Here is a 14919-nt window from a genome sequence, read left to right on the forward strand (position 1 = left end):
TAGAAAGGCACTTTAAGCTGTGTTACACTGTTTTAACACATGCTAATTCTATATGAAATATACTTGATTAAGTTTTGAAGTATGGTTTGATGCTTTCTTGTCCTAAGACAGACTACCTTGAGGGAAACTGAATAAATAGAGCACTTATATTGCAGTAACACAAATATTGCAACAGAGTCCATAAGGGAAATAATATTTCTTTTTACAGGGTGAGAACCAGGGAAGTTACTGTGTGATTCCCAACCAGTTCAAGCACAATGGCCCTACGAAGGGTTTGCACACAGGAGCCCGGCTGTAGGGGAATGGGAAGCACTGGCTGCCAGAGCTGGCAGTGTCTTAGGGCCGCCGAGCAGCCTGCCCAGTTGTCCTCTGCACCAGACCTCCCGTCGACTCGAGGAACCAGTGCCAGCTGCTACCTGCTCCCAGGCTTCCCCTATCGCTGGCTCCCCAGGCTGCGAACTCAACAGCTTGTGGCTTCTAGCCATGGAGTCATTTTGGATGATTAGGGTCAGGAGAGTTGGCTTCCCTTGACTAGTGCAAGATTTCTGCATTAATGTTCTATACTGAAGAATGAAATCACCGGGAACTGGCCCCCTTCCCAGTACTGAATTTCACCCACAAATGCGCAAATGTTAAATTGTAAGCTACTGTCTTGCTTCCTACAAGCAAGAAATACTCGTACAATATGCACTATCTATTTATTAGAGAGTCTAAGCTCTACAGTTTTAACTATATCTACAGAAATAATAAATGGTATTAAAAGCAACAGTTCAATCACTATACAAGCAGTAAAAATGTTAGCTTATATGCTGAAAGGATGCATAGAAAACTATGTGTTTTACTAAGTCACTCTTCAAGAATTATAGCCAATACTGTTCATTTTTTTACAAGAATTACTTGCCATCGATTTAAATGGAGCCAGAGAAGCATCAGGATATTAAAAAAAAAATCACATTTCTGTTTCAAACAATGAGCAAAGGGAATGTTTAAAATATAAAATATCTAGCAATGTGTACAGGAAGGTAAAAAGGAAACCCTACAGACTTCAGTAAATGGTTCTAATTGGATGTGAATGTTTTTCTCAAAGCCTCCAAACAGGGTGTTTGAATACTTGCTTGCATTATTTTGGAGTTTTAAATTTATGATGTGTATACTTCAAATACTCTAATTTATTTAGTGCGAACAACTGCAATTTTAGCAACACAGCTACAACTACACTTACTTAGTGATTCTTTTTGTATTATACATGTTGCTAAAATAAAATGTTTTGGACTAAAGAACAAATTGTCTCCTTAGGATGAAATTTATGCATATAAAGTATAGCATGTCAATATGAGATTCCAACGTTATTTGTAACACCTTTTTTTACTATATAAACTTACTACACATTTGACTGTAAATGTTAAGGAATGCATCACATGACTATCTCTTTAAAAATCACTTATTCATTATTTTTAATAATTAACACAAATTTCTGTAACTAAAACATAGAATTTGAGACTGTTCAAAGAAGTTAGCATGAGCTGCATATGTACTTTAAAGTCTGGGAATCCTACGATTCTATTTTATTTGTACTCTTCCAGCGCATATATTACAATAATAATGGCCAGAGTCTGGACACAACAGTGGCTGGTTTCCAGTACTCACGTAAATGGCTGATTTTTTTTAAGGTGTTGTTTTTTGGGTTTTTTAAGAGACATTTCTAAGTAGGTGACTGTAAAATTCAAGGGCTTGTGACTGGAGCAGGATATCAGAGAATCAGGAGTCTAATCTACAGTAAGATGATGAACAAGTCATTTAAAGTAAGCCTGTGGAAGAACCAATATAATTTTTTAAATCCCACTAGGCACCTGCCTTAACAAGCGTGGCTTGAACTTTGCTCTCATTTTAGGATGAACGTCACCCTCCACCCGAAAAGGGCAGAATACGCACACACCGTTAGACTCCTAGGACAGAGCATAAATGGGATTTAAGTGGTACACCATTTTGTATTGCCTCCTCTGAGCAAAGGTGAGCTTCAGGCTTGGGAATTCCAGCAGTGCTTTATTCACACGTTATGGTGCTGTGGGACTTCAGCCTCAGACAAAATGCTTTGCAAAAATGGAAAAGTACAGAGGAAGGGCCTGGCACAGTAACACTGCCAGCAAGCCCTCATGTCCATTTAGCAGTAAAAGGAAATTATGATAATGAAGAACGAGTGATGGCTGAAGTGGATCAACCTTAACAAGAAGATATTGGACCCTGGCATGCTCCTGCCTGCAGGATGATCTCACCATTTGACAACACCCAGACCGCATTACTGAGTGTTATGTGGTCAGCTGTGTTTTGCTGAGGCAATCCTATGGGTGCTAATCTACAGGCACACTTCAATCAGTCAGTCAAAGGTTTTATGATGTAACAAATTTTGCCTTTGCCTTTGTTAACGGGAAACAAGGTATGTTGTGCTATGTCTGCTTTGACAGTGTTCCAAACCTGTCTAGTCATGTTGAAGGGCCTGGCTTTTCATTAGTTCTTTCTTCCACATACTTCTCTGCAACAGATTTCTAAATCTGACTAAATAGGCATGGACTAATGCCCTGTTTCTCACTATTGCTATTCAAAGAACAAGGGTCTAAATGGAAGGCTGAACATGGAATTTTCCTTTGGAATGGGACTGGAAATTTCCATGACAGCTGGAAGTAGGATTCGGGCCTGAAATCCTGTTGTTTTGCAATGGATGTGGATATTTCAGAATAATCTTTGACTATTAAACTGGAAAAGCTGACTTTACCCTTTTCTTTTAGGAAAAAAAAAAAACACGAGAGAAAGAAATAGAAATGAGGACTTTGGTATTTAAGAACATCTTAATACAGTACTTATTATGATAAACAGCCAGTAAAACTGTGGTAACAGAAGTTACTGTGCTTCTTAAAACTGCAGCTGAACAAAGACTGAACCTAAGAAAATTAACTGGAGCTTGATGTGGCTTGTCAACAAGAGCCTTCTCACTGTATTCCTTTCAAATTCTTGCTGATCTTACTCTTAAGCAATTGAAATTATTTTAGTGAATTGAACAATAATGATCTCATTGAGTTTAATGAGCTATAAAAAGAACAGACTTACATATACTCACATTCACAAAGTGACTGATATTGATCATGTGAATACATATAAAGAATTTCAATCTCTTTCAACAGTAGATTGCAAGCTTTATTTCATGTGTTATCCCATACACACACTAGATTCAACAGCAGACGTTCCTTCAAAATAAGAACAGCCAAAGGCTTGCAAGTACTTGCTCTTCTGATGGTTTCATCTGGCCAGAAAAACAGAATATAGCTTCTAAAATTACTTCTGGTTTATTGCAAAAGCCCTACTTTTTAAAGAGATCACTTTAGAAAGGCAATTTATTTACCATTGGGTTTTCCCATTATACTCTTTTGTATGGTATTGGAACATATAGGTATATTAAACATTGTCAAAACATTCTTAATGCCCCTACGTGTTTTCTACTTGTCAGTGTACAGGAATCACTTCCAAAGGTTACATAAAATTAAAAAGCACTTCTTTTTGCACTCCATACAATTCAGGTCACCTCCCCAAGGCCCGCTGAAATCCTGCTTATTTCTCACCAGCAAAATGAGAAAGAGGAAGACATCATTTTAAGGCTAAAATGAAACAGATTTATTCCAAAACAACACTGTAAAACCTCATTTAAAAAAAAAAAGCACAACATTATGAAGCCAAAAGGGATACAAACACCTGTGTTTCCTTCTCAAGTCTGGTGCAAGTCTTACCCTCTATTTGACAATACGTTGCAAACCAATGATTTCAGACTCAAAATTTTATGAATTGTGAGCTTGTTCCATCCACCTAACCTCATCATGTAGGAACCATTCATACTGCTACTACCCAGCGATCCAGAGTGCGCAGAGGCATTCTAAATTTAGCTTCCAGGGTTGCTGAATACTAAAAACATTTCATAATAGTACCAAAGACGCCTCTCATAAGTTAGTGCTTTACTGGAAAATACATTGTATTTAGAGCATCCTTTTCTGGAGAGCAGTCAGTAACAGTGCGGCTACCTCCTGTGGTAATTGCCCACCCCACTGTCTCCACACAGCGAAGTGATAGCAGGTTCCTGGCTGCCTGACTTAGCCATACCACCCACAGCTCCCATATGTTCCACATTGCAGGTTAATAAGAACAGTTTTTCACCTTTCCCTCCCAGAAACAAATGTCAGCATGGCTTACAGCCATAAGCTCTTTATTTAATAATGAAGCAAAACAATACTAACTTGACCATAGTGCCAAAACTTGACAAAGTATCCTGAGTACAAAGTTCTACTCTATTTCATTTTAATTAGTGTCCTTTGCAATTAGACAAATGATGAAAAGCACATGGGGACTGCCAAGATGAATCAAGGACATCTGGTAACTTCAACATTCGAACATGAAACAGAGTAGGTATTACTCTCAGATGTTCTTAAGTGCTGTTGGAAACAACTAAAAAAAAATACGATTAACAAAAATTTAAGAAAAAGACTGTCTAAATGCTTTTGAATCTTTTCATGGATAGCCTGAATTGCTGTTTGTCATACAACGTGAATATGATCATGCATCTTGTTGAATTAGCTGTTACTTCCCTAAGATATTCATATAATACAAATTTTTAGAATTGAGACAAGACTACACTAAAATTATCTGGATTATAGTTTCTTAGAAACTCCAACTGCCTCTGAATTACTAGGAAAAACAACTAATCATGAACTTAAAACTGCTTTTTTGATACTTGCAGTGATATGCATTCTCTTGAGGCTTGTGACTCACTGATGACGCAGTACACACAAACCTAAAAAAATAAAAACAAAATCCAGCAATGCCATCAACAGCTGCAGCTGTGGGCTATATCTTCAAAAAGAACTGCAATGTTTTCTACCCCTCAAACCCACCTGGCCTTCCTAAATAAACGAATGTTAAATTGAAAATATATTAATAGTATACTGAAAAAAAAATACTTAGAGATACTCTTTCAGGGGAAGCTATGCCATTTTCTGTCACTTTAATAGCTTTTGGCTGTGAAAGACTAAGGCTGACTGTGACAATCACATTTTTAACTCTCATGGCTTTTACATATTCACAAGATTGCAATATGATCAGTCAATGCAGTTGCCGGAAGTATTCTAAAATTAGTTTGGCTCCGAAATAACAATTCACCAAAGAGAAGACGGACTTACAGCAGCACCTGACATACAGAGGTAGTTACTACAATGCAGAGAACAACAGGTTTCAGAAAGCTACTCTCCTTGTTATAATCCGTTAGAAATTGAGAATATTTTTGCATGAGAGGCTTGCGATTTGGCCGTTTTTCAGGGTATATCTGACATTAAGGCTATCGTTCCCTCCCATGTGTACAAGCTATTCTCAATGTGTGGCAATTGGACCTGTTCACTGTTGGTGTTTATGGACCTGACAGCTCTGAAAACAGCTTTTCAGCAGCAACGAATAAAACAAGCCAAAAACGTCTTTCACGAATGAAAGACGTTAATTAGGCAGCAGCAGAATATCAGCTACAGTTTTGTCTCCCAAGGACTAGCTGTAACTTTTAGGTTTCGCTGGGTGTAACGCCTACAGCTACTTACGAGCTCCCCTTTGCCAGGACACCGCACGGGCAGACATCGCTGACGGATCCGTGTGGCTACGCACACGCTGATCCCGAACCTAAATTAGGGGCAGAAGTTTTGTTGCCAAGCGTTGGAAACGGGTAAAGGCGACCCCAAAGCTGCCCTTCCCGGGAGCCTCTGGCGAGGCGGGGGCTGAGGGGCCGGGGGAGTTTGGCCTGGGCCCCGCACGGCGGGCCCGCCCGCTCTCCTCGGTGCGGGGCAGCCCGGGGCCGCGCACACCGCACCGCAGCGTTTCCAAAGAGGACTTTTTTTTTTTCCCCTGAAATACCGTATGTTTTAATCGCCAGTTTCTCTCGAAGCGCTCGCCAGAGACTCCCCTGGCAGCCAGCCCGCTACCTCACCAGGAGGGGAGGCTGGGCCGCCCACAGCCCCGGCCCCGCTTACCCTGCGGCCCCGGCCGGCGGGAGCCCGCGGAGGCGACGCCGGCGCCGGAAACGATGAGCGGAGGGAAATCCTGAGGCAGGGATTAGGTAACAGGGAACGCGCTCTCAGGTTTCCTCCGGGTTCCTGTGAGGAACCTACGCGTCTGGCTGCCTTCGCATGACTCATCACATCGGCGCGGCTGTCAGCGCGCCTGCCCCCCCCGCCACCGTCCCCTCGTCGCCCGCTCGGCCTCTTCCCTCCCTTCCTGCCGCGGGCCGAGCCTCCCCCTCAAGCCGCGGCCCGGACCGCTCGGTCCCCTCAGGGCCGGCCGCGCTCCCGCAGCTGAGGCGCGTCCCCCCCCACCCGCCTCCTCCGGTGGCGTGCGCGCCCCCGCGGGTCCGGCTCGGGAGCGCGCGCGCAGGCGGGCAGGGCGGGCGGGAGGCGGCTGCCGGCGGCGGCGGGCAGGGAGCTCTCTGCGGGCGCAGTGCTGATCCGCCGGCGGGCGGCCGGGAATGCGAAGCGATGGCCGCGGGCGGCTCGGGCAGCGGCAGCGGCGGCGCCAGCGCGGAGGAGAAGAGCTACCGCCGCTTCCTCGAGCTGTTCTTGGGAGAGTTCCGCGGGCCCTTCGGGGCAGAGCCAGAGCCAGAGCCGGCGCCGGCTCCCCCCCCCCCAGCTGCCGACGCCGCGGCCGCCGCTGACGAGAGCCCCGGGACAGAGGGAGAAGCGGGAACGGCCGCCGAGGCAGAGGAGGGTGAGGGCGACGCCGGCGACCCTCAGCCACCCGCCCCGCCGCCGCCTCCCCCGCCGCTGCCCCCGCTGCCCCGGCCGCTCTCGGAGTACATCACGGAGGAGGAGGTGGAGGGCGAGTGCCTGGACCTCTGCCTGCAGCAGCTCTACAAGTAGTGAGTGCCGGGCTGAGGGGAGCTGCCCGCCGCGCTGAGGGGAGGGGGGACGGGGCGCGGGGCTGAGGGGAGCCCCCCCCCCCGTGTGGGGAGCGTCCTGTGTGGGGCTGAGGGGACCAACCCCCCCCCCCGTGGGGTGGGAGGCGGGGTGTGGGGCTGAGGGGAGCCCTCCTGTGTGGGGGGAGTCTCCGGCGTGGGGCTGAGGGGAAGCCCCGTGCTGGGGGGCGAGGGGCTGAGGGAGAGCGTCCTGCTGCGGGAGGCGAGGGCAGGCTGCGTGGGGGGGGGGGGAAGGTGCCCCGGGCGAGGAGTTAAGGACTTCGGTGGTGCTGAGCTGCTCGGGGTCAAAGCGTCCTGCCCTGTCCTGTTCCCTCCTGCCCTCCGTCCCTCTCTGTCCGTCTCGCCGGGACAGGGAGCGAAGGGGCAGGGGAGAGCCGGGAGCATCCATCTGGAGAGCAGCTTGCTTGGGGAAGGGAGAGCGGTGGGGGAAACGTCTCACGCTCTGGTGCCAGAGCAGGAGGGGGTTTTGCCTGTGGTTGGTTGTATTGGGGCTTGAAATGGAAATGTTCCCTGCGTGAGGGTTTGTAAATGGGGAAACCTCTGCCAAGAAAGAAGGAAAGGGAGAACAAGGGGCGAGGAGAGGCAGTCTGCCCCCTTCACCGCTACAGAAAAAAACCCACATCGAGAAAACCACACCATGTGTTTACAGACCAGGGAGAAAAGAGGAGTAGAAAGCCTTAGGAGACAGCTATCCATAATCATGGGTCTCTTCCTCCCGTCAGCTGGGGGAAGCCAGCTATACTCTGCTCTGTACAGAGGCAGTTTCCAGATCTGTGCTTTCTAAAGGCTGGTGCATAAAGAGGAAACAGATGGGATCTATTCCCAGCATGGAAAGTCTGTGGACTGAAACCTAAAGATCAGTTACCAGTGCCTAGTATTGTACTCAGCTCTAGCTTTGAAGGCTTGAAATAGAAATGGTTGTTAGTAGCGTTTCTTTAGGAACCTTTTTAAACTGGTGCCACAGGAGGAGACAAATGAACCTGTGAAAATATGCACAGCACACCGGGGAGCTTTCTGCCATTGAGCTGATAATTGTAATGAGAGGTGTTACTCGGTCGCAAAAATAAATAAATTAAGAACCGGGTTTTTACAACTGCATGGTCTGTTTCCATTCAATTCTCATCTGCCCTCTGTGCTTGTGGACGACAGGGCCAACACAATGATAGCTGCAGAGGACAAAGCTCGCCTATTCAAACATGCTCTGCCTGCCACCTTTGGAAAGTCTTTCTCTGGAACACAGCAGCACATTCATAGGATGTGGTAAAGAGGAGAGAGACAAGTCCCACGTATTTAGAAAGCGTTTTGTTTTTCTTTAGACTTGTGAAATCAAAAGTCAGATTAGTTTTAAGTTTTAGACATTGAGAAGATTACCTTAAAGTATTATTTAAAGTATATATGTATGAAATGATGTTGAACTTGAATTCCCTCCCGCCCCCTTCTCTCTCTGCATGTCCCCATACTCCAGGACAGGCAGACTTAGACCCCCCAGTTTGTGAGGCCCATATTAATAGATAAATTATTAAGCAAGAAAAAAAAGGACATATTTTGAGAGGATTCTTTATATAGAGATAGCTCTTGCCAGGTTGGGGGGGGGGGGTTGTATTCAGCCTTTGTATAAATCTTTTGATGGCTACCGAATGAAGCATCTCCTTGGCTTTGTTTATGGTGAAATCAATGCAGACTTCCTGCTATAGACACCCACATCATGAAGCAAAAAGCAACATCTGCCTCAAAATTAAGGGAGCAGGGGGTGGTGTTATAAGAAAATTGTTTTTCAAAGGCTTCAATATTTTTACAATGTATAGAAAAGGCATTTTTAAATAGTAATTTAGTATCTTTTAACTGAAGATTGTTAGACATTGATTTGTATCTGTTTAGCGAAGATAACTGCAAAATGTAATTTTTTAAAACATTTCAAAATATTATAAGCCAAATCTAATAACTTTTAATACGGAGAGCTAAACTGAAATAGCTTTTTCTTGAGTGGTGGTGGAGGAATCTGAGGTAAGTGCAAGCATACAAAACTATTCTTCAGGTAAAGTATTTATTTTTAGTACACTCTCCAGTCACCAGAGAAACTTTAAACTGTCACAAGATTATAAAACAGGCAAAAATAGAATGTCTTCCCCCTTTACAGCTAAGGGTTCAACTGGTCAGATGATTCCAGAGATGGGAAACTTCATGCATAGGAGTAAAGCTACTCTTGTGCTAAATGGTTATGATAGTGTTAAAAAAAAAGCCCATGAAAACTCACGTGAAGGGGACTACTTTATTGGTATGTCATTAGCAAGAAAGACTATATTGTGAAAGCATGTTTTCTGTAACTGTAACTATATATTAGTCAAATGACTGGTTTGCATTGTTTGTAGCATGAGGATAAAACCCATTACTGTGAAAAATCCAACAGCTGTTTTTCAGCTATTTTAAGCACACTGCTTTAGTTCTTTTTGAGGGGGGCAAGACCATCTCAGAAATGAGAACATACGACCCATCATGAAAAAATATAATACTTCTCTGCCACTGTGTACATCAGTATCAAAGAGTTCCTATTTATGAGATTTTCCTGCTATTTTCTGAAAGACTCATAGTCCCCTTTGAGATATCCAGTTCCTGGTTTCTTTCTAAAGACAGCATATGCTTGGAAAATTAGACTAATGTCATCTTTATATCTATCTAAATGCCTCAAAAAGTGTACTGTGTCCTTTTTTGGTGATCCTCAACAGAATGAAACTGATCAATAGGAGGTATGTTAAATGAAGAAAATAATCAAGAAATAATAACATTTTAAGAATTGCATTGGAGCATTGGCTGATAGCTTGAAAGTTAATTTTGTGGTTATCTTCCATAACATCTTATTCAAGAGAAAGGTATATCATTTAAATAGTTTCTATGTAGAAATAAATACACTAAAGACTTAATCTCATATCTGTTAAATATGAGACCCCATTGCTTCCTCTCACTGATTCAGGAGTAGACCTCATTTCTGACTTATTTTAAAGGAAGAAGGTACTAACTTGGTGTAACAAAGTTATAGATCATGCTCTGTTCTTTTCCTCTTCCTGCTGATACTTTTATTCAATCTGATGTATTTTAAAAGCTGGTTCTTGACAGGACATCTGAAAAACTAATCAGCAAAGATGTGGTTGCTAAGAGAGGAGAGGGCCAGACTCAGTTAAATAGTGTGCTCTTAGAAGTTGTGCTGCTAGGAAGAACAACTTTATCTTGCTGTTACTTTTTTTTTTCCTGTACAAATGAAATAATTTGAAAAATTGAGTTGTATATTGTTCTTGCTTTTCTTTCTCTCCCTTTTTTACCCCCAAGCTTTGATGGGAATAGATATAGTTGGTGTTATTTGCAGGTTCAGGTTTACTTTCAGTGATTTTGGTGCTATAATATTTTGCTTTCAAGTATTCATTTAGAAACATCTTTAGCAAGCTTAGAAAGTAGGCCTGTTTCTCCAGCGTTGAGATTTGCAAAAGACTTAAAGTAAAATAAAAATAAAATTTAGTGTTATGTCATCTTGATGCTGATGACAAAATGGTTATTTTGAGGACTGAAAAAAAATTTTTCTCTGACTTCGAACATGAAAAGAAAAACTTTCAAGCATTACCCTTTTAGATTTCTTCACGTAATCCTATGCACCGTTCACAGAACATCACAGATCTAAAGTTTACGATTAAAAATTACAATATTTCAAGTGAGATTTAAAAAAAATTATTCCTGTCTTTATTTTAAAGAGAGAAAGTATTTTTATATAGGTTTATGTATTCCCCCCAGTCTTGCTATGAAAAATCAAGAAAGGCAATGTAGACTCAACCTTTTAACAATGGAATTATGTAAAATGTGGACAGTAAATAAGAGTGGAGTGTTTGCCTCTCAACTTGCAATTTTAAGCTAAAGAGGAAGAACTTTTCATGGTAATTTTATGTGAGCAGAAATCTTTTTTTATACAGTAAGCTCTTAACTTGAAAACAATGCTCTGTCTGCTGTCTCCATCACTTTTCACTCTGTCAGTAAAGAGCCTGTATCCTCTCCCTTTAAACAGCAGATGTACATGTTTTTAACTTGCTTTCTTAACCCCTGTTGTATGAAAGCTGGCATTGTTGTCGCTATCTGTAAGTTGAAATTCATATATTATGCTAGACTGGCTTTCTTAACATCGTACTAAATAGGCTGTGATGTTTTACTCTTACAATTTGTCTTTTATCACCTGTTCTATTGACTGCAATCTCAAAGACCTTTTAGGAAATATAATTAACTACTTGCCATCTCGAATGTTCATCACAAAGACCAATGAAAAAGAAATACCATCCTTTTTAAGATGGCACTTGTTTCATCTTCTTTTGTGAGGTTTTATAATGGAAAGGATGATCATGTTGGCCCGTGTTCCCAATAAATCATGGGAGTAGATATTGGTTGCACCTGTTTGGGGAATTTTCTAATGGTTAATGAGGATGTTTAACAGAGACTATTAAATTTTCCACCCCCAGCTCTGTTGATGACTTAGTTCCACACCTTAGCTTGTTCCTGGGTAACAGCATGACAGTGTTACGGTGGAGGGAGAGGAAGGAAGGTGAGGCAGGTTGTAGGTGTGTTAATATCTTGGTGGAGTACCCTCCAAGATTCGGAATCTCTCCCTGAGAGTGGCTGCTGAGCTGGCTGCTGCCAGCCATGTGCTACACAGCAAGCGCCGGTGGCCTGGAGTCCCAGAGACTCAGCAGTGAGCACCGAGCTCAGCCACCAAGGTGCAGAGCTGTGTGGCTACAGCTACTGGTGCCAACATCCTCAGACCCAAGGGGTTTCGGTCCTAGACTGGTGCTTCTCTGTAAGAAATTCTAAATCATCTGATAGAAGTGTGTGCAGAAAGTTGAGAGAACTTCCGTATTGTTATTAATACCTGATTATCTGTAAAAGAACCTACTATGAAGTTCAACCCATATATAGGATGATGGTGATGGAGCAGACAGAGGTGGGCATGTTTCATACACTTTAGACTGGAAATCATTATAATCTACAAATAGGTGGTATTTAGTGATAATTGCTTTCAAAACAGAACTGATGATCTACACAGTGAGAGATTCTTTATGTTGCTTTTAAACCATCTTCAGTTCATGCTCCCACGCTTTTGAAAATACTGAATCAAATCAGATATTCTGATACTCCTTTTAAAAAAAGAGTATAATCTAAAAAGAGCTATTTAAATTGCAGATTTACATTTTGTAATGGTTAACATATATGGTGACATTTCAAAACTTACTAATTTGTGATTAAAAGGATGCTGAGTTTTTCAAGTGCAATGGTGACTATGCTTGGAATTTGCTTTATATAGCATTAAGAAAAAAATTATTCTTAGTGAACAGATTATGGGAATATATTAATTCCATTGCTTTTATGTCAATGAATGTTGCTAGTAGTACAACAAATTAAAGGGAATTAATTTTCTTAGGAGCTTTTCACACCAAGATCTTTTTTGACCCAAGAGCAATTTGCATAGATTGTGCTACTCCTAGTGAAGATGTTTGCTTTTGCATGTGAACTGATTGAAGAATTAGACCTATGCTAATGCATTCTCTTTTTTTAGACTGTAGATAACCACTGTTGAAACTAGACTGGGTTATCAGGAAAGAATGTACGTATGAATCTGTATAGTAAATTTTATTTGTAATATGTTACTTTTCATTCCTAAGATACTCAAAAACCTTTGACTAACTACAATCTTATTGGCCATCTTGTGAAACTACTTTCAATTCTATCTTTTGGATGTGGTGAGCATGTTAGGCTTCATTCCTTTACAGAGTTTGTTCAGTAATTCTACTTTTTTGCACAAAACTCTCTGCATAGAATATATTTATCCTTAAAATTCATCATTGTAATTACCTTCAACAATGGCAGAGCATTTCTCCACCAGTATTCTGAAGAAGTTATAGTCTACGTAGTTGTGGTTCTTTTCACAGTAAGATTTAAAAAAAATATTTTTCTTGATGTTAAGGTCAAACTTTTAGTTTGCTTTACAGCATGTTAGTAGAAGTTTTGATGCCTTGACTGTTCTGTCACTGGTGTATGCTCTCATTGATTTTTTGTTGTCTTGCTAAATTGCTTACATGATCACATTAAAAGCAAAAGCAACAGGGCATGTAGTACACAGATAATGAGAGTACTACTTATTCCTATATTTGATGTCACTCTGAAATAATCTCTGGCTGTTCTGCACCATTTTCTTTCTTTGTGTTGTTTTGTGCGTACTGGTTTGTTTTCTTCTAGGAGGTATTCTCACTGACTGGGAAAGATATGTGAGAAATGAAATGAAATGGAGTTAGTGCTTTAAGACATTAGATGTTCTTTGAACCATGCTGCAAGACTGTCTTATGCAATGCAATCGTGATTACGTAATGCAAATGGTTATAAAAATAAATGTGTCCTGGACAGTGCATGTCCATTACATGTTAGTAACCTATGACATGCTACTGAACTGTGAGTGGTCATTGCCACATATTATAATGTAGGTTCTTATCTTTGGTGTAGCTGAAATCAACCGCTAAACAGATAGTCTAGATTTTTGTTGTTATAACATATTAGTGATTAGATAAAATGAATGCAGATTGTGGGCTTGTTTTACAGAAACATTTCTGCTGTGCCTTTGTACTTCATTAGGAAGAAACAACATTACCCACATTTAATAAGACATTTTATAAAGAAGTAATCATCAGAGTTCTAAATTAGAACTGCAAGGGAAATAGCTGCCCTTGGGTACTTCAGTAATTAATACAGAAGTTAAACAAGTTAACTAGATTGCAAGATTACCTCAGTTTATGTTTGTATTGGATGGAAAACAGCTAAAGGCAACTAATGATTGAGTAACTGAACCAACATTTTAAGCTATAGTACTGCTCACCAGTTCTGAACTCTGCATGGAATCAGTTGAAAAGTTTGATATTTTTTGTTCATAGAGCAGGATTAAAAAGTTGACTGTTACAGTTTGATCGTGGGAAAATGTGCTTGGATGCAGACAAGTCTGAATTGGGAAACATTTGCACTTTCTTGTAGCTGTAATTACAACAAAAGGAATATTTGATTAATTGGGTAAAATTCTGGGTAGCTCCTTACAGTTCATTTTCTCTGAGGATATGATTTTGAAGCTATTTTTGCTGGCCTTTTATGATCCAGTAAAGTCTGTTAAATTTTACCTAACGTTTTTTCAAGTTTAGTTTCTTTTTCTCTTCACTTACAATAAAGGATTTGAGTACTTTCTCTCATTTGAGATTATGATTTTTTCATAAGCTCTGTACTTCTATCATGATGTAACTAAAAATAGAAGCAGCGTATAAAAATAGAGCTTGGCATTTTAACTTCTTGGCACTGTCTCTAGGGCTGTTCCTTTCACCTGAGGTTATGACCTTCTTATTGAGGATCAAAAATCTGAAATAAATGTAGTAAGTTATTCCTCATTAGTGTTACGAACACTGTACTCGTTATATAAATTAACTTCTAGAATGATTCTTTTACTTTCATTCCTGACTTGAAGTTATGGAAGGGTAAAACCCCCACACAACAAATAGCAATGTGTTTTCTTTTTCTTTTTATCAACAGAGAAAATGTTGGGTAGCTAAAATTTGATTTTGCGTGCATATTAGCCTTACATGCAATGAGCTTTTGCTCAATTACACATTGCTTGATTATTTTTTTAAATTATGTGATAGTGTTGATAAAGCTCATAATACAAATTTTTAATAAAGTATTTTGTTTATTAGTTTATAATAGATCACCTGAAAATCAGTGGCAACATTCAGTTCCTCTTGGAACCTATGGGCTCAGCTGAGGACACTGGTAAAAAGGGAAACCTGCATAAAAAGCACGAATTTAAACTAATAAGTAATATAAACTAATCGTACACACTTACATATACAGCATGATATATATTTTAAACTAAAGCTTCT

The 14919-nt window shown here is 41.0% G+C and overlaps 1 protein-coding gene and 1 long non-coding RNA gene across 3 annotated transcripts in view; one reads left to right on the plus strand and one right to left on the minus strand.

Annotated features, from left to right (window-relative positions):
• Positions 1-3697: 3697 nt before the first annotated feature.
• LOC142363704 (uncharacterized) lies at positions 3698-6136 on the minus strand. 2 transcript variants are annotated; one of them, XR_012765904.1, is made up of 4 exons: positions 6048-6136; positions 5622-5700; positions 4776-4831; positions 3698-4485 (listed from the first exon to the last, which is right to left on the minus strand). It is a non-coding gene; the product is annotated as an uncharacterized LOC142363704 (long non-coding RNA). The 2 variants fall into 2 exon arrangements; XR_012765903.1 differs by having other exon boundaries at positions 3698-4831.
• A 67-nt stretch (positions 6137-6203) lies between these two features.
• PPM1E (protein phosphatase, Mg2+/Mn2+ dependent 1E) overlaps positions 6204-14919 on the plus strand; it is a 70064-nt gene continuing 61348 nt past the window's right edge. The window contains 3 exon segments of the mRNA XM_075439995.1: positions 6204-6295; positions 6297-6450; positions 6453-6928. Of these exon segments, the coding sequence (XP_075296110.1) occupies positions 6204-6295; positions 6297-6450; positions 6453-6928 (722 nt within the window).

This window comes from Opisthocomus hoazin, chromosome 20 (assembly GCF_030867145.1).
Source record: "Opisthocomus hoazin isolate bOpiHoa1 chromosome 20, bOpiHoa1.hap1, whole genome shotgun sequence".
Taxonomy (NCBI): Eukaryota; Metazoa; Chordata; class Aves; order Opisthocomiformes; family Opisthocomidae; genus Opisthocomus; species Opisthocomus hoazin.